Raw genomic sequence first — 26,810 nt, 5'->3', positions numbered from 1 at the left:
AACAAGAATGCTGCTATGGCAATTGAAAGGCACTCATGGAGTCATGGCTGCTATGGGTAAAATTAAAGGAGGAGAGAGAAAATGTTAATTCTTTGATATGGTTAAACAAGAGTAAAGCCTTCTAACGTCGTCGTGTTTTAACTCAGCGAAAATATCACTAATGCCCATCACTTTTCAATGAAAGTACAATAAAGTCCCTTGATAAACTTCACGTGTTTCTCATATTGATAAACTTGAATTTGCTCATATTTTTTCTTTTTTCCTTCGTTTAGACCACTTTCAATGGTGGGCAAAAATAATGCTTGCCCCATATCTCTCTATCCACTTTCTCTCTCAACAAATCAATTTTGCCCATGGGCAATTTTTTTTCACAATTTCTCTCCCAACGGTGAACAAAAATAATGATTGTCCACCACTCTCTCTCTTACTTTTTCAATACCCCACTATTACTTTCTCTCTCCTACACAACACTTCTTTATTTATTAATTTCATTTATATTTTAACAATATTACTCCAAATAAATAAAAACTAGTCTAAATTTGTGTAACTTATTTTTTTTATTTGTGTCGTTTTTATCGGTAAAATATGTCGTTAAATTATATACGTTAGATGAAATAATTGTAACAAAACGCTAAAAAATTCGTAAATGTTTTTATTTATTTTAAAAAGCGGTACAGTACTAAAAACCGATTACATTTGAAACGTCATGCGTAATTAAACTTAGGGAATAAAATAAACAAAACAATTAAAAAAAACACGACTGCGTACGGAACAGTAGGTAGGCCATAGTAGTTGGCCTTATTTAAGTCGTGCTAATTTTTCCCTAATTAGTTGGCCCGTATTGTAACCAAATATGTTCGACTAAATCACTTTTCAGAGATAGATGAGTTTCTCTATCACGGAGGGAAGCTTTTCGTTGTAGAAATGAGTTAAAGTCAAAGTTGGTAGGTCGGCCTACGTTGAATTCAAACGAGGGCGTTGTAGACGTTGATGTTGTTGTTTAATCTTGTTGATCTTCTCCGTAGAAGCTTCTCAGAACTTCGGCTCGAGTGTAGTTGTGGCGCTCATCTTCAAAAATCATGTTGTGCATAATGATAGATGCTTTCATTATGTCCCGCAGTATGTCCTCATTGTACGCCAGTGACGGTTTTCGTATTATTACAAATCGAGCTTGCAATACACCGAAAGCTCTTTCAACGTCCTTCCGAGCAACAGCCTGATGGTCAGCGAACATTTTATCCTTCTAAACTTGAGGATATGTGATACCCTGAATAAAAGTTGCCCACTTTGGATAAATGTCACCCGTCGGCTAAGTAATAAGCCATGTTGTATTCATGGCCGTTAACTGTAAAATTTACCGGAGGAGCTCGACCATGCAGAACCTCATCGAACACTGGTGAACGGTACAACACATTAAGATCATTACAAGATCCGGGAATACCAAAGAAGGAATGCCAGATCCATAAATCTTGATCCGCAACGGCTTCCAATATTAGTGTTGCTTTCTTACTTCTACCGGCGTACTGCGCTTTCCAAGCCGTTGGACAGTTCTTCCATTCTCAGTGCATGCAATCAATGCTGCCTATCATGCCTGGAAAACCACGCTGTTCATTTTGATGCAGTATTCGGGCCAAATCATCAGTTGTAGGGTTTCACAGGTACTCGGTTCCGAACTGATCAATGACCCCGGCACAAAAACGTTGAAGGGCAACACGAGCGGTTGACTGACTGATTTGAACGTATTCATCCACGGCGTCTGAGAAAGGAATGGTGTCCTTCCAACAAGTGTATTCTTCCGATAGAGGGTTCAGAATTATTACGGAGCTAATTCTTCAGTAAGGTCAAGTGATCGCAATGCCTAGGTGGAGGCCACTTCCGATCAGTATTATCAATGTATAATTGATGTTACAGCTTAATCTTAACTGAAACCTTCGGGTCAAACCCAATCGAATCACCGATCCGAGACGACGAATTAATCCGAAAGGATTTAATGAGTCAGCAGGGTTTTACGAATACAGACGTCGGATATTGAGCCTAGGGCGTCGAGACCGAGTGTCGCGAAATCACAAAGCAACAAGTATGAACATAGCCCTAGCACCACACTGGCTATGGAACTACATCGCAGCATGCGTGCTTGGGTGCTAGGAACCACGCACAAGCACAGCACCATGGTAAGCCTTGTGTGCGTGTGCATGTGCGTGGAGGGCATCGCAGCAGCAGAAGCATGCAAGTGTGTGCGAGGCTGGCGCGCATGGCTGGCAAGGCAAGGGGCCAGCATGCGTGGCTTGCTAGTAGCACGCATGCTGGCTTTGCTAGCGTGTGTGCGATGGCGAGGGTGATGCGTGCCAGGAGCCAGCACTAGCTAGCAGGCTGCATCGCTTGGCTAGCTAGCAAGCAGCAGCGCTAGGCGTGCTGTGCATGCGAGGAAGCTGCTAGGCAGCCTTGTGCTAGCTGGTTGGGCTGGCTGGCAGTGCTAGCTGGCACGCTAGCTGGCTGCCAGCCCAACAGCCCTTAGTGGCGGTTTTGTGAAGATAGTGGGGACCAAGGCTTAGAGCCATGCCTTGGGGAGCAAGGCAATGGTCCCCCCCCCCCCAAGGTTCATGTTCCTCACCTAACTCTCTCTACCCTTTTGCAACTTGTTGCCTTGTGATTGCTTTTGCTTAATTATTTATTTTGGAATTAAATAAATTATTGCATTTGCACATGATCCCACATTGATCATGAAAAGGGGGTTCAAGTCCCCATTCTCTATAAATACCCACTTGGTTGGGATTTTGAGAATACAACCTTGAGTGGAATTAAAAAGGCAACTCTAAGTAAGAGTAAACCTTTGATTCGTAAAACTCATAGTTATTTTGTCCGGGTCTTGACTAACCTTCAAGACTTAGGACGCTCGGGTCGGGTCGAGGGTACGATCCGTCGGAGATCTCGTGTTTTCGGGATTTTGAAGTAAGAGCTCTTTGGGAGCGAAGCACGCGACAAAGGTGTAATTCTTGTTCTTAATCTTGTTTGATTAAGTTAATATGCTTGTTAATTGTTTTAATTAAGGGGCGGGTCTTGGTGGGTTTCCTTCCGCATAGTGTCGGGTCACTACGAAACCCTACAGTCTGCAACCAAGCCGTAGGCTAACATTCTTATCGCGGTTGTGCATTTTTGCAGAGGTGATAAGCCTAACCTTCCAGCTGCATCCCTACGCTGTTGGAAGTAAACATCACCTTCAACGACCTTGTTCATTATACGTAAAAACAAAGGTCGTTGCATTCGAAATCTTCTTCTAAATTGGTTGGTGTTGTACACGAGATTATCAAACACTACAAGAAAAAGGCCAGATTCCGACGGACATCTTCCGACGGAAACAAAAATCCGTCGGAATGTCCATATATTCCGGCGGATTTATATTCCGTCGGAAATTTCCGACGGATTTCCTACGGAATAAACATCCGCCGGAATATATGGACATTCCGACGGAATATTCCGTCGAAAAATCTATATTCTGACGGAAATAAAATCCGTCGGAAGGTTCCGACGGAATATTCCGTCGAAACATTAAATTTCCGACAGAAATATAATCCATCGGAATTTAAAGTTTCCGACGGAATATTCCGTCGAAAAATAATTAAATAATAAAAAAAAACTAACCCATAAAACCCTAAACATAACCCGGATCCCCCTTTCCTTCTCATTTCTCTCTCCTCTCCGCCACTCTTCCTCTTCTCTTTCCTCTCTTCTCCTTCTCTCTCCTCTCTTCTCCTTCTTCTTTTCATTCCTTTCTCTTTCCTTCTCCATCTCCTCTCTTCTCGTTCTTTTCATTCCTTTCTCTTTCCTTTTCCTTCTCCTCTTTCTCCTTCTTAACATCAACAATCGCATTAACCACATCAACAATCGCAACAACAACAAGCACAGCCGCAACAACCACCGCCGCTCAACACCTCCTTCAACCACCAGTCGTTGCGTCGTCCGCCGTCAACCGCCGTAGAAGGTTGGAAATATAGAATAAATATGGGTTAGTTTGTAGATCTAGGTTTATTTATCACAAATTTATGCTTATAATTAATTTTTATGATGAAATTGTAATATAAGTTTTTAAATTTTGTATTATAAGTTTGTAATTTTTCGGATTTTTGGACATTGTAATATATAATTGTTTATTTTAATTTTGTGGTTTTGTTTCGATTTTATGGTTTTGATTTCGTTTTTTTTTTATTTTTGAAGTATCGGTTTTTGTTTGCATTTTTCGATTTTGTTATTTTTTTTTTTGGTTTTTGGAGATCGATACGGTGGTTTGGGGTGGTCGGGGTAGTCAGGGGTGGGTGTGGGTGGGGGTGGTCTAGGGTGGGTCTGGGTGGTCTGGGTAGGTGAGGGTTTGGGTGGTCTGTGTGGGTGTCGGTGGGGGTGGTCTAGGTGGGTGCGGGTGGGTGGTGTGGGTGGGGGGTGGGTAGTCTGGGTGGGTGGTGTGGGTGGGGGGTGGGTGGTCTGGGTGGGTGGTGTGGGAGGGGGTGGGGGGTCTGGGAAGGTGGGGTGGGGGCTGTTTTTTTTTTTTTTTACTGACTTTTCCGACGGAAAATTCCGTCGGAAGAGGAATATGCCGACGGAAATTTCTGTCGGAAATTTGCGACGGAATTTCAAATAAAGTCAGAAATAACGCCGACAGAATTATATCCGTTGGAAAATTTTTGTCAGAATAAGGCCTTCCGACGGAATTTCCACCGGAAAAGGTCCAATATCCGACAAGGGTTGTTACGATAGACATTCTCCGACGGAATTCCGTCAGAAAGCCTGATTCCAACGGAATTTCCTATGATTTCGACGGAATTTTTCCGTCGGAAATCAGCTGTTTTCTTGTAGTGGAAAAATAATCATTAAACACCCTGGCATGTCCCATTTCCCTATCTCTTCTATTCGTACCCCTTTTGGGTGTTTCTGTAGTGGGTTGGGATTGTGTTTGGGGCATGAGGAAAGTTGGGGGTTGGAATGTGAAGAGTTCATCAACGAGTTGATCATATTCTTCAGTATTTGTAGAAGATGAACTTGAACTTGAACTTGATGATGGTCTGGAATACATCTTGTATTAATAATGTAAGTTTATGAATTGGTGTGGTTGTGGATATGTGCCATGCTTACTATATATAGAAAATATATCAAATGAATATGTGGTTACAAATCTGAATGACCACACCAATTGAAGGAATCAAATTTTCAGCCGCGGAATAGGTATACTATGCTAGTTGACAATGACAAATCTTGAGTGCAATTATGTCGGTAACAATGATAAAAAGTTAAAGCATTCTGACAAAGTGAATTCAGAAAAAAGTGACTACACAATGAAAAAAGTGAATGCAATTATGTCGGTAACAATGACAATTGAAATCAACTTGTTAAACAACTTGTCATTCAATATTGGAAAATCAGAATACAAGTTTACATCTGACATTGAAATTAAACACACCACTAATACAAGTTAAAAATAAAAGACTACATTGTGCATAATTAAAAACTTAACTAATACAAAAATGGACCAACTACAATAGCATAATTAAAAACTTGAGTAATACAAACGTAGACCAACAACAATAACATGCTTAAAAGCCTTGTAATTTACCAAGTAAAAAATTCTTGTACGCCTCTTCTTGTGAAGTGAGTGGCGTATGCGAATTCTTCAGAGTTTGCAACATATCAAACATGGTTCTCATCTTATGAATGTCAAGTTCCTCCCGTTTCCTCTGTTCCTTATCCTTTTCAATTTTTATCCTCTCTTCCTTCAGAATGGCCTCCCTTTCGCAAATTGTAGCGAATTCCTTTATTCTTTCGCCAAGGTCTGACGAACCACTTTCTGTAGCCACTGCTTTCCCTTTACGCTTGGCCTTTGCTTTCTTCACACCATCGGGTCGTCGTATTCCTCCAATGAAAAACCATCTGTAGGGGTTTCATCCCCTACATCATCTCTCGACCTCTTCCTACTTCCAGCACTACCTTGCTCCTCAACATCACAAACAGCTTTTGTTTCCTCCTTTGACAAGGACCATCCCAGCTTTGGCCTCCACTTTGGATCTTTATTAAGCATTTCAACTGCGTGAGGAAAACTGAAATTGTGAACGGTGGCCAGATGAAAAAGCTTTAATGCACTTTTTACACGGTCAGCTTCGTTGTAACCCCTCCCTCCCTCCGGAAGTCTACCCGCTTCATCATAGCAAGATATCCACTGTAGTGTGTCTGCTGCCAACCTTCTCCAGTGCAACGACATACTCTTCATATTTCTTCGCGGAAGTATATGCGGCTTCTCCGCCTGAGCCATTTGATATGCTGCGTGTACATTGCGCCATAGGTCAGTTGCTTTCTGGTCCGTACCTTTAATAGCATCTTCGCTAATCTGCAAGTACAACTCAATCAGAGCGCCATCTTCCGTAAAGAACCAAACACGAGTCGCTTGTGCAGCAACCTGGTTGCCCTGCATTCTGGGAACTTGTGGAGGATACTGCGCGTCTCTGGTACGTTTTCCTCTTGACTATCATCGAATTGGGTGTTGCTACCATGATCAGTTATAGGTGAACGTTCTTCATTATCATAGCTTTCTAGGGGAAATTCAGTGGGTGTCTTATGTTGTGGAGGTGGTTGCAAAGACGTATTTCCCATTCTTTGCAAGAACAATTGAAACTCGGGATTAGTTAGGAAATCATCACTAAAACCAGAAAATTGTTGATGGAAATTTGGGTTGTTCGGATCCATTAAAAGATTCTACATCACAAAACAAAAAATAAATATGTTTAAAAAGATTGTAATAAGACATGACATTCACAACATTATTTTAGCCAATTTTTGTAACATTTGTACATAACCTAACTTTCACAACACTTAATTTACTAATATACAACTTGCAACAATTTTAACTACATTCAAACAACAATTAAAATGACAACAAATCAAAAAATATAATCTAATACCACTTAATTTATTAAATATACAACATTCACGTTCAACAATATATCAACAAAACATATAATACATAATATAATGTAACGAAATTAACTACCTATACAAAAATAACATATAAATAATTTAGCATAACAAATTACTTCACATATACAAAATAACAACCCAATTTCCAAAAACTTAGCAAATAAATTCAGATTACATTAACTTCAAATTTATTAATGTATGAACAAAATAGCAACATCTTTCTAAATACAGTTATATATATAATTGCAATTACATTACATGAACTACATTTTTTAATTTGCAAAAAAATCACATATATACTAATTTTAATAAATAACTGAATTTTGCAAAAAAAAAAATTAATATTTACCTGAAAATCGATGAAATACAGCAAAAATCTTCTTCTAATTTCGGAATATTTAGAAGAATAAAGTATATGAAGGATTTTTGGTATTTTTGAAATTATACCAAAATATACCAAAATGCATGTCTATTTATAGAGAATTAAATTTTATTACCGTTGGTAATTTTTTTTTTTTTTTAATAAATATTTATTTCAGAAATTACATTACAAACATTATTACTGTTGGCAACAGCCAGAATTTTCCTATTGGCCAGCTTCCTGCACCTGCCACGTGGCACTCCAGCATTCGTCCATTGACTGACGCGCGTTAGTCAACTTTTTTATTTTTTTTTTCAGAACCCCTTGGTCAAAACACAGCGTTTTGATTTGCCTTCTTCTTCACTACACCATTAAACGCATCGTTTTGATGCTGCCTCCACCGAAATTTTTAATTTTAAATCAGCAATATGTGTGGCCCACCATCTTAAGACATTTTTAGACATGCCCATGGGCAACTAATACTTAGCCCACCAATGTGACCTAATTTTTGACATGATTGCCCACCAAAATGCCCATGAGCAAACTTAATGTCCACCATTGTGGGTGCTCTTAGGGCATGCATGACTCTTGCCAGAATGCCAGGGACGCTCTCCCCTTTTTAAAATGACAATATTTATGTGTTTGATTAATTGATTTGTTCTTACTAAATTCGGGATAGTCTCACACGCGCACATACACACAAAATTTTTTTTTTTAAATAATATATATATATATATATATATATTTATATTATTTTGTTATAATTTTTTAAGTCATTTAAACATTAAGGTGATGAGGGCAATTTTAAGGATGACTTTTGAGTGGCTACAATATAATTGTAATCATTATATTAAATTTGATCACAACTTTTCATTTATGTTGACTAATGTGAATGGTTGATATAGATTACCATTTATTTTAAAAAAAAAAAACAGAAAAATAGGTTCATGATTTGTTAGTTTCTTTTGTTTACAGTAGGTTTTGCTTCTCAATCTTTTGTTTACAGTAGGTTCATGATTTGTTAGTTAATCTTCTCAGCATTATGATGGAAACTATTATGCAGGTGTATGTATTCCGAATCAATCAATTTGGGGAAAACTAACTTCATCTTCTTCCATGTATTATAGATAGATTTCAATTCTTTCCGTAATTTGTATACAAACTAGTAAAGTAAAGAATTTGCAGAACAAATTTTGCGGGAAATCTTATTCTCCATTTCATTAAGATTGAGGAGAAAAACCAAAAAATAACTACTTGAAATCAAGAGAATCTGACAGTTCTTTTTTTTTCAAAATTTGTTATACAAAAAATAAAAAAGTTGACCCTATCAACGGTTCATATTAGTCAATATAAAATGAATGGTTGCAATTTGATTTAATATTATGACCATAATTTTATTGTAGCCATTGGAAAACTATCCCATTTTTAATACGCATATTCTTAGATGCACCCTTGTGCAACTAAGCTGGCTGCACCATTAATCAAATACCCCTTTTTATACTCCAAACACGCATATATACTTTGTACTACTGGACTACTGGTATATATTACTTCATCTCCTTCCCTCAATCTTCTTCCTATTTTATTTCTTTCCTTATTTCTTAATTTTTACATAAATTTTTCTCTTTTTTCCAAATTTTTTTACTAAATTCTTAATTTTGGTTGAAATTTTCTCTTCCACTATGTTTGGCATTATCTTCTTCTTTTAACATTTTCTCTTTTCTCTATTTTTTGTATTTTCGTTGATTCATGATGGATTTAATTGGAATCATGAAAAGATTGTTGATATAAGTTAGTTTATGTTATTGATTTGTAATTTAGTTTAATTGGTTATATTTTCTGAATTTGTGATTGATATTGCATATATAATTTTTGGGTAATTTGCCAATTTATAATAGGTGATGAACACAAATTGATTGTAGTACTTTTCTTTTCACTTTTCTTTCCTATAATAATTTGAATCAAAGTTTTCATCAAAATTTCGATCATAATTTTCATCAAAATTTATTCTTCTTTGTTTTTCCTCTTTTGTTCTTCATTTTCTCTCTCCTCTGTTTTCTTTATTTTTCTCTTTTGTTTCACTTTTTCGAATTGATTTTGTTGCTTACTATGGAATTAGTTGTTATTCCTTAAGAGATCGTCAATGCAGGTTAGTGTTTTGTTTTGTTGATTGTAATTAGGTTTATTTTTAGGTTATATTCAATTGTAATTGTATTTTGTTTTCTATCAATATGATCTATGTATGAATTTCGATTTTTTTTTTGTGGTGATTTTGTAATGAATTTTGATCAGTTTGATTAGGTTTGTGAACATGCAATTCATATGAATTGAATTTATGGCCTTTAATTATGAATATAAGAAAATTGAAGAAATAAAAAATAAAATGATTATGAAACATACGCATTATAAGTATTAAAAATATGAACATATGAACTAAAAATATGAATATATGCATTTTAGAAAATAAACATACGCATTCAAAATAGGAAAAATTGCCTGGAATAATCTCATCTTTAGGTCGTCCGCTAAAAATAATCCCACCTATGAGTTATTTTTAAATAATCCGACCTTTATAACCAATCTGCTCTAAATGGTCCAAGTGACCAGTAACCGATTGAAGAAGAAATTTTATTTTTATAAAATTTAATTTACACGTGTCACAATTTGATTTGTCCAAAATAAAAAAAATAAAAAATAAAAGTAAAATCAAATAACAAAAAATAACCACCACCATCATCCCCGCCACCACCCAAACCCAGACCTCGGAACCACCACTGCCACCAAACCAGACCCTAGCCAACCTAGGAACCACCGCCACCACACCAGACCCAAAACCAGACCCTGGAACTACCGCCACCAAACCAGACCCCAACTAAGCCAACCCCAAAACCCCCTTCGAAAAATCAAAAACCCACCAAACTAGACCCCATGAAACTGGTTGGGGAGGTCGGCGCGGCAAGAATCGACGTCGGGGGAGGACGACGCGGTCGGAATGGGGGACAGGGAAGGTTGGTGTGGCCTGTTAAGGGACGGGGGATAGGGAGGGGGCTGGGATCGGGAAGGGAAAGGGGTTTTCGAGGGCAAGGGGACGCCGCGTGAGGGAGGGAGGGAGGGAAGGGGTTGGTGGTTCAGGGGAGGGGATCGGTCGCGACGTCGGCGCTGGTGCTATGGTTGGGGGCTGGGTGGCCGGAGCTGCGGGAGGGAACAGGCTCAGGCACCTGGTGGGTGGTGGGTGGTTTTTTAAATTTTTTTTTTCTTTTAAAAAATCTAACTTTTTTTGAATTTTTTTTTTTTGACCAATCACAGGCCGCCACATGTAAGGTAACTTGTTATAACAAGTTACATGACCGGTTGGAACCATTTAGAGCGGATTGGGTATAAAGGTCGGATTATTTAAAAATAACCCAAAGGTGGGATTATTCTGGGCAATATTTCCTTCAAAATATGAACATATGCATGGTTCATTTTTTGAATGCGTATGAACATAATTAAGCATTTTAAAAGGTGAACATATACATAAAAAATATGAACATATGGATTTCAGAAAGTGAACATATGCATTTAAGAAAGTTTACATCAGCATTTTAGAAAGTTTACAAAAGGATTCAAAGTATGAACATAAGCAATTTAAGAACGAAAGTGAACATATGCATAAAAAATATGAACATATGCATTTCAGAAAGTGAACATAAGCATTCAAAATATGAACATAAGCATAAACAGACACAATAGACAAAATGAGAACATTTTATTATTATTAAGAATATTTTATCATATGAACAACAAATAATAATATTATGAACATTTCAAAACATTTCATGAACATAAGGTATCCGTTTGATTTCACTAAATTTTTTAACAATTCCAATAAAAATTTTGAAAAACAAAGTATCGAACAATATTCAAACAAAATTAAGTGAAATTTACATAAAATTACCTTTTTTGCATTGGGAGAATCCGTTTGATTTTCATCTCATCTCAAATATCCATAGTTGTTTTGGAGGAGAGAGAGTGAATTGTGTTTGATTGTAAGAGAGAGAAAATCAAAGAGAGCAGTAATAAATTTCAAAAATTTAAGTTTGAGAGTGATGATTTTTTTAAAAAAAAATTATATTTTTTAAAAAAAATAATTGTTGAAAGTGACGGTTTTGTATAAATAACAATTGGATGGGCTGCATTTTAAAGATATGTTCAGTTTTTTGGGTGGGCTCGTTTTGGTTTGGGGCTTTTTTTAATGGGGCGCGTTTGAAATTGGGCTTGTGGGCTGGTGTTGCAGCTAGAATAGCTGCACAAGGGTGCAACTTAGACCAATTGAAATACTTAGGTAGATTTTAAATTCATGAATATTTTCAATTGGGCTTAAACTACTCATGAACTAGCTAGACTCATTAACACTCTACTCATATATAAAAATGCATATGACATTTACTCATAAAATCTAAATTTACCAAGTACAAAAACATTGAGTCAGACAAAGGTTTCCTTCATTAAAACTACAACTATTGAATAAGTCTTACACTGTGGTGCATCCCTCGACCCTCGCACACATCGCTTGAACATGCAGGTTTTTCACAGAGATGGTCTAACTATTCCTTGTACAAGAAAATGAATTCCATTTGATTCATATGAACGTACTTGAAAATTTGACAAACTTTGATATCTTGTACAAATCTTTACCACGAAGGCATAAGATGATAGTTTTTTTTTTATATATAAATCCTTACCCACAATAATTTGCCAAGGGAACAAAAAACTACTCTCTAGTCTCTACATCAACCACCACGGCACCACCAACTCCACCATAGGATACAGGAAAATCTACACTATTAACAGTATAGTTTAAAGAAAGAAAAAGGGGTCAAAATAGTCTAGTTTCCTGTATCTAAGAATTGATTGTTTAAAAAAATAAAAAATAAAAAATAAAAAACACTAAAGCTGTTAAAAGATGACTTTCTAACTATGGGATGGTATCGTATGTTTGTGGAAATAGAAGAGAGAAAAAGAACAAATAAAAGAGTCGGTTGTTATTTTTTACTTCATCTTCTTCCATAGTTCACAAGATAGTGAACTTATTTATAGGCAAATATTGTCATTAAAATATTATACATGATTGTACTTTTAGACAAATTATTGTCCATAATAAATTCATGTGATGAGCTACAAGTTATGTGAACTTCATTTTGGCATTTTCTCAATACTCCCTCTTGAAGTTCGCATGAAATGGGGTATGGGTTGCCTTAAAGAAAAATATTATATGCTTTGATATACTGCCTCATTAAAAACCTTGTCAGGAAAAACCCAGTGGGATAAAAACCTGATCGAAGGAAAAAAGAGTGCAATGTATATAATACTCACCCTGATTTCAACTTAGTTCACGAAGATGACGCATTCCAATTTTGTGAACTAATTGCTCAAATTTCTTAGAAGGAAGTGATTTGGTGAACAGGTCGGCAAGGTTGTCACAAGACTGAATTTGCTGGATATCTATTTCCTCATCCTTTTGCAGATCATGTGTGAAGAATAGTTTTAGGGATATATGTTTTGTTCTATCTCCCTTAATATATCCTTCAGTTACTTGAACGATGCATGCAGTATTGTCTTCAAAGATGGTGGTTGGATTTTCTGCTATTGCTTTCATTCCACACTCCTTTTGGAAATTACTAATCTTCGACCTCAGCCATTCACATTCTCGTCCTGCTTCATAAAGGGCTATCAACTCTGCATGATTTGAGGATGTCGCGGTCAATGTCTGTTTTGTTGATTTCCATGATATTGTTGTGCCGCCATAAGTGAACATATATCCATTTTGTGACTTGGCATTTTGAGGATCTGATAAGTATCCAGCGTCTGCATATCCAATGAGTGCAGCATCTTGTTTCGGTTCATAATATAAACCAAGGTCTTGTGTCCCTCGTAGGTACCGGAGTAAGTGTCGAACTCCTTTCCAATGTCTGTATGTCGGTGCATTGTTGTACCTGGCTAACAAGTTCACAGAGAAAGCTATGTCGGGTCTAGTGTTGTTAGCTAAGTTCATTAAGGCTCCAATTGCACTTAAGTATGGTACTTCTGGACCAAGAATTTCTTCATTTTCTTCTCGGGGTCTGAATGGATCGTTTTTCATATTCAAAGAACGAACAACCATTGGGAAGTTGATTGGGGTTGCTTTGTCCATGAAAAATCTTTTCAAAACTCTTTCTGTATAGTTTGATTGATGGACAAAAATACCATGACTCAAATGCTCAATTTGCAATCCAAGGCAAAATTTAGTTTTTCCAAGGTCTTTCATCTCAAATTCTTTCATCAAGTATTTTGCAGTTTTCTCGAGTTCATTTGGGGTCCCGATGATATTCAGATCATCAACATAAACTGCAATAATAGCAAATCCTGATTGTGATCGCTTTATGAAAACACAAGGACTAATTTGGTTGTTCTTGAACCCTTCTCTCATAAGGTATTCACTGAGACGGTTATACCACATCCTTCCAGATTGTTTCAATCCATAAAGTGCCCTTTTTAGTTTTATGGAAAGTAATTGTCTAGGTTAGTGGTTTTCTGGTAGTTTTAGTCCTTCGGGGACTTTCACGTAAATTTCTGTATCGAGTGACTCATACAAATACGCAGTCACTACATCCATTGATCGCATTTGCAGTCCTTTTGTGACTGTCAAACTTACCAGAAATCTTAATGTAGTTGCATCAACTACTGCAGAATATGTTTCTTCATAATCGATCCCTGGAATTTAAGAAAATCCTTGGGCTACAAGTCTTGCCTTGTATCTAACTATCTCATTTTTTTCATTACGTTTTCTCACAAATACCCATTTGTATCCAAACGGGTTTTACACCTACTGGTGTAAGAGTTATTTTTCCAAAAACTTCTCGTTTTTCAAGTGACTTCAACTTAGCCAGCATTGCCTCCTCCCACTTTGGCCAATCACTCATGTGTCGGCATTCTTCCACTGTTCTTGGTTCAACATCATTTTCATCAGACACAATGTCGATTGCGATGGAATTTGCAAATATTTCATCCACGATAACATATTTCCTATTCGAATGAGTCTTGGTAGAGACGTAATTCATTGAAATTTCATTGTTATCGACGTTTTGAACATCTTGTTCATTCCCTGTAGGGTTGTCTTCGTGTTCGTCCCCTTTTGGATTATCATCATTTTCTTTACTTTCATCCATATTTGATCTTTCTTGACCTTCTGACGGGGAAATATCATTAATCTCATTTTCTATTCCATCCAATCTTTTCAATTTCCTTGGTTTAGAATCTTTTGAAGCAAGTGGTCTCCCACGCTTTCTGCGTGCTTGGGATTCATTCTCAATGGCCTTATTATCAGTTGGGATTTCAATACGTGCAGCGACATTTTCTGCTGGTATATGTGATTTTGTCACCTTCTTTGTGTCTACAAATGCATCAGGCAATTGGTTTGCAACACTTTGTAAGTGAACAATTTTCTTGACTTCTTGTTCACACATATTTGTTCATGGGTCTAACATCAACAGTTGTGTTGCATTCCAAATAAGTTCTATTTCTGTTTTGCGTGGGTCCACTTTCTCTCCCCCTAAGGCTGGGAATACTGCTTCATTAAAGTGACAGTCGGCAAATCTAGCCGTAAATAAGTCACCAGTCAATGGTTCAAGATATTTAATTATAGAGGGGGATTCAAACCCAACATAAATTCCCATCCTTCTTTGTGGACCCCCATTTTTGTTCGTTGGGGTGGAGCAATGGGAACATATACAGCACAACCAAAGATTTTTAGATGTGAGATACTTGGTTCTCGACCACAAACAAGTTGTAATGGTGAGAATTTATGATAAGTTGTAGGTCTCAATCTAATTAGTGCTGCTGCATGTATTATAGCATGTCCCCAAGCAGATGATGGCAATTTTGACCTCAATAATAATGGTCTTGCAATCAATTGCAATCTCTTAATTAGTGATTTAGCTAGACCATTTTGTGTGTGAACATGAGCTACTGGGTGTTCAACATCAATTCCGATTGACATACAATAATCATTAAATGTTTGGGATGTAAATTCCCCAGCATTGTCGAGTCTTATTTTCTTTATTGTATGATCTGGGAATTGTGCTCTTAATTTGATAATTTGGGCAAGTAATTTTGCAAAGGCAACATTTCTGCTTGAAAGCAGACTGACATGTGACCATCGTGTAGAAGCATCAATTAAAACCATGAAATATCGAAATGGTCCACAAGCCGGATTAATTGGCCCGCAAATATCTCCCTGAATTCTTTCCAAGAATTTTGGAGATTCAATAGCAATTTTGTTCATCGATGGTCTTATTATAAATTTGCCAAGTGAACATGCAGAGCATGTCAACTCATTTGATCGAGGAATTTTGACATTTCTTATTGAATGTCCAATTGAATTCGCTATTATTCTTTGCATCATCCCAGTTGCTGGATGTCCCAAACGATCATGCCATAAAATAATCAGATGTTTGTTATCTAACTTCTAGTTAGATATCATATTAATTTCCACAGGTCATATGTTTATATGATATAACCCCGAAGAATATGTTGGCAATTTCTCATAAATGTGTTTCTTGCCATATTTTCCTGCCGTGGCATAAATACTCCTTTTGACCTGTTGTCATTGTTTCTAAATGATAACCCTTTTGACGTACATCTTTAAAGCTTATGAGATTTCTTCGAGATTTACTCGAGTATAAAGCATTATTGATCATCAATTTTATTCCATTTGGAAGCATTATACAAGCCTTTCCAGATCCTTCAATTAATTTTGCTGACTCGGAAATAGTCTTTACATTTGCCTGAAACAACTTTAGTTGTGAAAAATATTTCCTATTCTTTAAGATAGTGTGTGTTGTTCCACTATCCAAAAGGCACTGATATTCGGAACCAACTTCAGGCATATCCATATCTTCATAAAATAAATATGAGATTAGTTTAGAATAATATCATACAAACTTTTATTGATGATAGAAATTAAGAGTACATGACTAGTCATTTAAAATACAGTACATAACAGAAAATACATTAAAACATAGTATATATTACATTAGTAGATGGATTATTTAAGCATTGTTATTTTCTCCAAAGATGAAATCATTCCCAATTTCAGCATTGTCCATGAAGAAATCGGACACATCAAGGGTAGGACATGGAGCATTCTTCAGTAACATAATTTGCTTCTGCATTTTTCTCTTTGCCTTTTACAGAAGCCTGGTAAAGGTCTACCAAATGTTTGGTCGTACGACAAGTACGTCCCCAATGCCCTGTCATGACACATCTGTAACATGTGTCTTTTCCTTTCCTTGGCCTCGTCCGCGATAATTTCCACGGCCATTGTAATTTCCACGTCCACCTCTTCGTGTAGCATTTGTCTCGGGTGGATAAGAACTTGTTGCATTTGCCTCATGATGAGTGGCCAAAGACCTAGTTGGTCTAAGATTATGATTTTTCAACAAAAGATCACTATTTTGTTCCGCAACAAGCAATACACTCATTAATTTATTAAACTTTTTAAAACCTCTTTCACGATATTGTTCTTGCAACAGTATGTTGCTTGCATGAAAGGTAGTGAGTGTTTTTTCAATCATCTGTTCATCGATGACTGAATGATCACAGTATCTCAATATAGATACTATCTCATGCATGGTTGAACTGTAATCAATTACGGATTTGAAATCCTGGAACCGTAAATTTGTCCAGTCAAATAATGCCTTAGGAAGGAGCACCCTTTTGTGGTGTCCAAATCTTTCATTAAGGAAATCCCATAATTATTTGGGATCTTCAACCATCATGTACTTAGTTTTAAGGTCTTCATGTAAATGATGCCTTAGTAACACTAAGACTTTTGCCTTTTCTTGTTCAGTAACAGGTTTTTCAACCATCATTGTAGAAGTGGTAGTATCAATTGTTTGACCAGAGGGACTTTTATTATCTTTAACAGTGTGCTCCAACCCTTGAGCTTTTAAATTCATCATGGCATCCACTTTCCTTTCCAAAAATTTCTTTCCAGATAAATCTAGGATGCTGAATTGTCTTTTCATAAGATCTCCCATTTTAAATACAACAAATCATGTGATGATTAGTTTATAAAAATAAATCATATGTACAACACATATGTTTAATTCTTCCGTATTTATAGTTTGTTAATGAAACACGTGATAATTAAATTTATTTAACAATAATAAACCATAAATAATATAATTCTTTTCTCCCCCTTGGTTTATTATTGTGAGTAATTATATAATTAGGCAAAAATAAATCATATTAGTCACATAAATGGCAAAACGACAACAACAACTACAACAACAACAATAACAACAACAACAACAGTAGTAATTATAATTATAATAATAATGGTAATATTATACGATGATGATTAACAACAAAACAACATAATAAAACAAAAACATGCTTTTAATCTACTAAACCGACAAAATAAACAAACTTCACTTGTACATCATGACAAAAATTAATATTGCTACTAACATAACTACAAGCGCCATAATTAGAAGAAGATATTGTTTTATTTTCCTTAAATCTTCTTTAAAGGTGAAGGTGTGGGTGTTTTGAGTGTTTTGGTTGCCGTCGGGGAACATATTGGAGAAGAAGGAGTGAAAATTTTTTGGGTGATTTTTTGGATAAAGGAAAAAAATGGGAAAGGATAAGGGATTTGTGGTGAAAATCGGGGGGAAATCTACCTTTTATAGAGGTAGGTTTATCTGTTACTGTATTGTACAATTGTAAAAATATCATATAATAGTTTAATGTACTGGCAATATTATGGTCCAAATATAAGTATTTATAATTGTAAAAGGTTATCACGCTGGGAATGCAAGCCACAGTGGTCCGAGAGCCCTAATATCTACAAAAGATCATGGGTTCGAAAACTGAAAGAAACACAAAAAATGCGTAAAAGAAAGAAAAATAATAAATATAAAAAGGTTGCGTGATGGGCGTTAGAACGGTCGCACATTCCACACTCAATCAAATAAATTTGTAAATCCTAAAACGAACCCCTAAACAAGTCTAGTGGTAAGTTCGGAGTCGAACCACAAGGAACGGTAATGTTGGATTGTTCTCGATCTAATGCTTAAGCTACGCCGAAATCGGTTTATGGATAGTGGACACTACAACTACACTAAAACACATATAAAGAACAAGGTATGATAAAGTCTACTAGGGGAAAAGATCCACTTAGAACAATTAATAAGCTAATGAGAATCCATTTGATAATCAATCATGCAAAGAAAGAATTGTAATGAGAATTCACTAAACTCAAAAGTAATCTCTCAAATTCCTAGCCTAGATCCCTCATTGACTAGGTGCATAGAAGAAAATTACCCAAAATGCAATCAAATATATCAATTCTAATTCACAATCCCTTGTCAAACTAAAATCAATATGCAATTAAGTGTGCTATCATGGGAGATCAATCCAATCTAAAACAAACAACATGCCAACATCAATTCAATCAATTTAATCACACAATTATCATCAAATTTATCTCAAATAACTCAAACAATCATTACAAAGTCTCACTCAACACCTAGTAGAAGGGAAACTACTCAAGCATAATGAAAGCAACTAAATAAAGCAATAAGAGAAGAGAAAGTAAGAAATGCTCATTGATATAAGGTGGAGATCTTCAAATTCCTCATTTGATTATCCAAAATCCATGAAAACCATTGTGCTCCTCACTTTCTCTCTCTAAAATTTTGAGAGTTTCTCTCTCTAAAACCTAAAACTAACCTAAAAACTATTCTAAAACTGAAAAATCTTTTTTTTTTTAATGAGCAAAAAAAATCTATTTATACCCCTTACAAAATTGCTTAGGAAGCTCCGCAAAAAGTCAGCTGAAACGGGAAAAGGTCCGACCGAACTCTGTGTAGGTTCGGTCGGACTCAGGGTAGGTTCGACCGAACTCAGGGTAGGTTCGGTCGAACCTCCCTAATCCTTATTTGGTCGAACTTTCCTGGTTCGACCCCTCCTGTAAACATGCTGAAAACTTGGTTGAAACTGCCTTGGAGGTTCGGTCGAACTTTTCAAAAGTTTGACCACACCTTGGTTCGACCGAACCTCTTAAAGGTTCGGCCACACCTCCTCTTGAACTTCCTCTTCTTGCTTCCTCTTCTTCCCTTTTGCTCCTCTAGTCTTTGCCCATGCCTCCATACTTGGCCAAGGGGCCTCCTACCGTGCTTAGGACCGTCATGGAACCTGCAAAAGATAGCAAAGATCACGAGAGCATGGGGATGATAAAATTATTCATAAAGATTATCAAAACAAGCGCAAATAAGCATACTTTTCATCCATAAAAGAAAAGGAAGCCATAAGAGGAGAAAAGAGGTAGAAACCCTAAGAAAAACAGGAGAAAAGAGACCAATACACTACCCCTAAGGGTAACATAAATGTCACTCATCAAACACCCCCAAGCTTAACTTTTGCTCATCCTCGAGCAAAACAAAACAAACACAACGGAAAACGATGTATATTTTTTTAAAAAAAAACAATAAAATAAAATAAAACTAGAAGAGAAAGAATATACACTAACTCACTTTCGTAGGAATCACGAATGCATTTAGAGCATGCATCAAGCACTTTAAACCCCATAGATCGCTCTAAAGGACGAGTAAGCTCTCGTAAGGGTGTCCTAAGAGTTTAACCCATAACTCTTGACAAAAATCAAGGCAAGGCAATAAATAAATAAAATAAAATAAATCGAAGTAAGAGAAAAGTTACAAGCGTTCTAGAGTGGACTTTTATGATGGAACAAACACTAATGAATGTCAATATTTCTAAAATAATAAAGGTATGCACGTTCTAAGATGTCCAAGGTTGATTGAAACATAACATATGCTAAGCATAGAGAACTAAAGGAAACACATTCCACCTTTTGTTTCAACCAATCAAACCACGTTCTCTCTACTAGTTTCAAATCCACTTTCAAGTTAGCTTCTCATGATTCCACGAAGAAACCGGAAAATAAATAAGAAATTAAAAACATTGAGAAGGTTACCCGACATCTTGGTTATGCAAACTCGCTCTATAGGCTTGATTCCTATTTCCCGCCATCATTGAATGACTTAACCCTCTAGGATCAAAAGGACTTTCAAGGTATTAACATATAAGCTAGGAGAGTAAAGGTGTGGAGAACTCTTGAAATTGGTGGTAAACCTATGTGAAGCACGGGTGGAACTTCTTCCACAAGATCCAAACGATTCCAAAACAAAAGTGCCAAGTATGCTTATTAAATAACTTTCCCCCAAGCTTATTTAACACAAAATAACAAAAATAGGGAGAACAACAATAACAAAACCCCTTTTTTTTTTGTGCTTTACATTCTTCTTTACCTTTTTTTTCAATAATTCCTTTTTCCAAGCTTTTTTTTTTTTTTTTTTTTTAAATGTCCTTGCCTCTTTTAACTTTGGACGGCTTTTTTTCTCAAAATGTATTTGGTTTTATGCAAAAAATTATATACAACACATACTTGCTTTGCAAATGAACTTATAATTCTAAACTTGCACCATAAACAATAAAACAAGCTCCAAAACAAAATTGCTTCACAAACTAAAGGTAGGATTTAAAGTGAAACCAAGGCTTCAAGGCTTGTATTGTGGCTAGAGAAAAGAAGGTATATGGCTCAAAAGGGCTAGCAAGAGGGGCAAATATAAACTAAACTCAAAAATAGAAAATCTATCCTATAAAAAGAGAAATTCCTTTGTCATCCCCTAAAGTGGCACGGTCGCGATCTTGGGAGCTAAAAGTCAAGTTCTAGATATGAGAATGCAATAGCCAAGGATCCAAATATGCCGCTCAACAAAGTATGATGAAGGCTAGAACAATTATACATCACTAGGGATAGCAATAACTAACTCTTGATTTCATATCCACTATAGAGAGCAACTTCATCTTACCACAAGCAAGTGAACTAGAGCTTCATGGTCCCAAAGTTCTTAGCCAACTACCTTAGCATACCATATCCTAGAGTCAACCTAACACATTCTCAAACCGTGCACACCTCTAAAATTTAGGAAGAAAGGCATTCAAGAATACAAGTCCAAAAGTATTATGTCCAAAGCAAGAACAAAAGAAAATACATTGCAAATTTGCCTTGATAGAAACAAAAATCTTTTTGTGATTTTCAAGACATAGAAAATGGAAAAGCATATACAAATGTGCATGGCATATATGAATCAAAATTCCACCAAACATGATAGAATACCCTCCCCCAAGCTTGAATGAGGCAACATGCTCAAACTTTAAACCAAAGAATCCATGGGAGGAGAAAAGAAAGAAAGTCATCCAACCAACCAACATTTGTCCAACAAGTCACAAATCATTAGAGGAAGAGCAAGGAAGGATATTACCGGATATTAGGTGGGTATAGTACTCGCAAATGACCCAATTAAACCTTCTTGAAGCCGACTACCTCTAAAATTGAATCTTGTTTTCCATGTGCTAGCAAAAGTGGAGTCAAACTTCCTTGATTCTTGATCCAAACCAATGCATAAGAGTATATTAAGTTATGTGCCTAGCACCAAGCACACAAACATTTCCATGAGGCCAAAAACTATTCTAAAAAGAAAAGAAAATGAAAGCAATAAAACACGGGTTACTTCCCGAGAAAGGCTTGCTTAAGGTCCAAGCTTGACCGCTCTAGTAAATAATATTGCAACGATCGCAAGAGCTTGTCAAATGCACTACTACACATCTCATAAGATAACAAGTAAGCAAATGATATAAGAAGGGCATGCACCAAGATTAGTGCACGCAAAAGAAGGTGAAGAGGGAGTTTCCAAGAAGAAGAAGAATCAAAAGAAAATTCAAGAAAATAAGAAGAAGAATAGAATGGCAAACTCTCTTCACAAAAATCTTTTTGGGTGGCAAAATCACCCTTTTCCTCAATTGAAGACGAATGAGGGACATAAAAATCTTCATAGGCAAGGGGGTCCCCAATAGGCTCATTAACAAAGGAAGGAAGGGATATAGGAGTGTAGGGGATATGGTTGAAATTCCTTGAAAAAGGGACATGAGAGAAGGGGATAGGAGCAATGGTCTTACAAATGGTCTCTTCTTCACCACCATTCCTCAAATCACCAATTTGAGCATGAAAATCAATCATAGAATCCTCAAAAGAAGAACACTCATGATCATGATCTCCCTCAAACATCCAACTTCCAAGAGGAACTACATAATCCCCTTCACTACAATCATGAACAACAACTCCCTCAACTTCCTTAAAGCCTAAAATCTCAAAGCCATGCATGAATGGATGCAAATTCATTTCAAAATGGTCTCTCTCCCATGAAGCATTCTTAATGAACTCACTCAAAAGGCTATGGGTTTTCATTTGACACTCAATAAACACATTAGACATAACCTTAAATGAATCCAAATACTCATGGATAAAAGGATCACAATCATGCACTTGAGACTCATCAAGATGGGAAAAAGGGTTAGGATTTTCAAAATCAACACTCTCTTCATTCTCAACTCCTTCACCATCACTCAAATGCTCACCAATGGGATCCTCACACTCTCTTGGTTGCTCAAAATCATCATCATCATCCTCAACACACACATTAAATTGGGATTTTTCACAAACAAGCATCAAGGGTGACAATTGGCTTTCTAACTCTTCTTTTCTTCTCCTTCCCTCCTCAAGACGCTCCTCATTCTTTTTCATTATCTCTAATTGACCTCTCATAGAATTAAGAATCATTTCCTTACTAGGCCCAATCTCATTATCAAGCTCAATGCACCTAATTTGAGATTCAAAAGTAGCAATAAGGGATTCAAAAGGTGTTGAAGGTTGAGGCTCAACAAGAGAAGAAGAAGTACAACCAAGATTGGAAAAATCAACATTAAGATCATGAGCATATACATCACATTGGGGAGTGGGGGCACAATCAAACACATGAGATTCATCATTAAGGGAACGAAGCACATCACAAGAAGGCATGGTAAATAATGAAGAATATTGAAACACACCATTAGCATCAACTTGAGCATGTACCTCATCATCATGAACAAAAGAGGAAATAGAATTGAAATCATGTGTTTTAGGTTCACTTAATGGATCATGTAACAAATCATGGGAATTCATGCTAATATTAGAAGTATCAACACATTGCATATCAATAATAGAATCATGATTACCCTTATTATAGACATCACAAGCAAACCAAACATAAAAATCCCAAGCATCATCAATTGATAATGCTCTAAATTCACCATTATGCATGCATTCAACTTCATCCCTAGTTTGCTCATTCAAACCAAAATAACAAATCTCACAAGCCTCCCAAAGACTACAACAATCAAAATCCAAATATCCCACAAGTCTATTGAAATATTCACAAAAAGGCTCATTGTCATATTGAGGAAACGAGTTACTTGCCATTTTTTTTACAAAAACAAGCAAAAATTAAAAAAATAAAATAAAAAGAAAAGTATACACAAAGACCTAGACTCAAGCAATCAAAAACAATCAAGCATTGACACCGTTCCCCGGCAACGGCGCCATTTTGATGGGCGTTAGAACGGTCGCACATTCCACACTCAATCAAATAAATTTGTAAATCCTAAAACTAACCCCTAAACAAGTCTAGTGGTAAGTTCGGAGTCGAACCACAAGGAACGGTAATGTTGGATTGTTCTCGATCTAATGCTTAAGCTACGCCGAAATCGGTTAATGGATAGTGGACACTACAACTACACTAAAACACATATAAAGAACAAGGTATGATAAAGTCTACTAGGGGAAAAGATCCACTTAGAACAATTAATAAGCTAATGAGAATCCATTTGATAATCAATCATGCAAAGAAAGAATTATAATGAGAATTAACTAAACTCAAAAGTAATCTCTCAAATTCCTAGCCTAGATCCCTCATTGACTAGGTGCATAGAAGAAAATTACCCAAAATGCAATCAAATATATCAATTCTAATTCACAATCCCTTGTCAAACTAAAACCAATATGCAATTAAGTGTGCTATCATGGGAGATCAATCCAATCTAAAACAAACAACATGCCAACATCAATTCAATCAATTTAATCACACAATTATCATCAAATTTATCTCAAATAACTCAAACAATCATTACAAAGTCTCACTCAACACCTAGTAGAAGGGAAACTACTCAAGCATAATGAAAGCAACTAAATAAAGCAATAAGAGAAGAGAAAGTAAGAAATGCTCATTGATATAAGGTGGAGATCTTCAAATTCCTCATTTGATTATCCAAAATCCATGAAAACCATTGTGCTCCTCACTTTCTCTCTCTAAAATTTTGAGAGTTTCTCTCTCTAAAACCTAAAACTAACCTAAAAACTATTCTAAAACTGAAAAATCTTTTTTTTTTAATGAGCAAAAAAAATCTATTTATACCCCTTACAAAATTGCTTAGGAAGCTCCGCAAAAAGTCAGCTGAAACGGGAAAAGGTCCGACCGAACTCTGTGTAGGTTCGGTCGGACTCAGGGTAGGTTCGACCGAACTCAGGGTAGGTTCGGTCGAACCTCCCTAATCCTTATTTGGTCGAACTTTCCTGGTTCGACCCCTCCTGTAAACATGCTGAAAACTTGGTTGAAACTGCCTTGGAGGTTCGGTCGAACTTTTCAAAAGTTTGACCACACCTTGGTTCGACCGAACCTCTTAAAGGTTCGGCCACACCTCCTCTTGAAATTCCTCTTCTTGCTTCCTCTTCTTCCCTTTTGCTCCTCTAGTCTTTGCCCATGCCTCCATACTTGGCCAAGGGGCCTCCTACCGTGCTTAGGACCGTCATGGAACCTGCAAAAGATAGCAAAGATCACGAGAGCATGGGGATGATAAAATTATGCATAAAGATTATCAAAACAAGCGCAAATAAGCATACTTTTCATCTATAAAAGAAAAGGAAGCCATAAGAGGAGAAAAGAGGTAGAAACCCTAAGAAAAACAGGAGAAAAGAGACCAATACACTACCCCTAAGGGTAACATAAATGTCACTCATCATTGCGTCTTTTTTGTCAATTTAGTTAATAATATGTACGCAAAGTTACTACTAAGCAATTATAATAACTAAAATTAAATTTTACATAAAAAAAAAAGGTGAGTATGTAATATCAGCATGCATGAATCAAACAAAAACCGAGATAACAACATGAATAAAAACAAGGGGGGATAGTAATGAATTCATAAGTTATAAGAGAATATTTTTCACCGATGTTTTGCCTCCTTTTTTTTGTGATATATATAATACAGTAAATGTTTGAGTTTCTGGTATAGAGGATCCCAAAATATGGGCAACTATAGAGCATACTCCTCAAAACATTTAGAAGTAGATAGTATTTATTTGTTATAATTTTGAGAAGTAGATATAAATCTACCTGATTAGGAATTGGTGCTAATAACGTGTTAAAAGATGACTTTCTAACTATGGGATGGTATTGTATGTTTGTGGAAATAGAAGAGAGCAAAAGAACAAATAAAAGAGTCGGTTGTTATTTTTTACTTCATCTTCTTCCATAGTTCACAAGATAGTGAACTTATTTATAGGCAAATATTGCCATTAAAATATTATACATGATTGTACTTTTAGACAAATTATTGTCCATAATAAATTCATGTGATGAGCTACAAGTTACCATGCTACAAGTTATGTGAACTTCATTTTGGCATTTTCTCAACAAAAGCTACCTATATGTACTGATTTATTAATCTATGTAGAGGCCAAACTAAAATTTTCCCTATTTATACTTGGTCTCACCATCCACATTAGTGGAGTAGCTCACAATTTCTCTCTCCACTTTTAATTCTTCCACATCATATTCCACTAACTTGAGTCACTATTATGAATCACCCTTTTATTTTTTCCACAATGGTGAGCTAGCTCATTACAATTAAAAATATATTTTATGCTAAATTTGGGCATAAAATTACATGAAAATGCAAAAATTTTGCCACTTCTCATCTTCTTCTTTGTCACTGGGCTCATGTGCCGAGGCAGTCAATGACTTGGAAGAAGAAGAAGCCTCACCTCACGAGTCAACATTCACAATGGTGAACAACCTCAAAACAGGAGAGAGTGTTGTGGGCAGGGTTTTGAGTCACCCATTGTGTATGTATGTTGAGAGCCAGAAGTTGAATAACTTTCTTTTATTTGGACAAGAAAAAAAAATATTGAATGGGCGGGCTAAAGCTGAAATAGAATTGGATGCTGTCATTTGTTTACTTGTGAGTTTATGACAAAACCTGGTACAAAGTTGGAATAAGATACGGAGTAAATTGTATGAATGCAATGAACAGACCACAGATGATGATAAATGATTTAGATAGAATCATGGAATAGCCTGACTGCAGGGGCATTTAAGAAATGTACAACTTAAAATCGCCGCTCCTATTTATATCGAGTTTGAGTCCATCCCTCGGCCTGTTATCCCAGATCAATATTCGATACAGCATAAGAGTTGCATTGAATCTGAGGGGAGGCTACCTTATTTCAGGTGGC

The 26,810-nt window shown here is 36.2% G+C and overlaps 2 protein-coding genes across 2 annotated transcripts; both read right to left on the bottom strand.

Moving 5' to 3' along the window:
* Positions 1-5,872: 5,872 nt before the first annotated feature.
* Positions 5,873-6,451, bottom strand: LOC110727271. The gene has a single exon (XM_021906837.1). The coding sequence runs from the start codon at positions 6,449-6,451 to the stop codon at positions 5,873-5,875; it is 579 nt and encodes a 192-aa protein (XP_021762529.1).
* A 10,136-nt stretch (positions 6,452-16,587) lies between these two features.
* On the bottom strand, positions 16,588-17,373 carry LOC110727269. The gene is made up of 2 exons (XM_021906836.1): positions 17,107-17,373; positions 16,588-16,998 (listed from the first exon to the last, which is right to left on the bottom strand). Exons 1-2 carry the CDS (start codon positions 17,371-17,373, stop codon positions 16,588-16,590), a joined length of 678 nt encoding a protein of 225 aa, XP_021762528.1.
* Positions 17,374-26,810: the final 9,437 nt, after the last annotated feature.

This window comes from Chenopodium quinoa, unplaced genomic scaffold (assembly GCF_001683475.1).
Source record: "Chenopodium quinoa cultivar QQ74 unplaced genomic scaffold, ASM168347v1, whole genome shotgun sequence".
Taxonomy (NCBI): domain Eukaryota; kingdom Viridiplantae; phylum Streptophyta; class Magnoliopsida; order Caryophyllales; family Amaranthaceae; genus Chenopodium; species Chenopodium quinoa.
The sequence above is the reverse complement of the archived record's forward strand: the minus strand, read 5'-3'. Positions and strand labels throughout refer to the sequence as shown.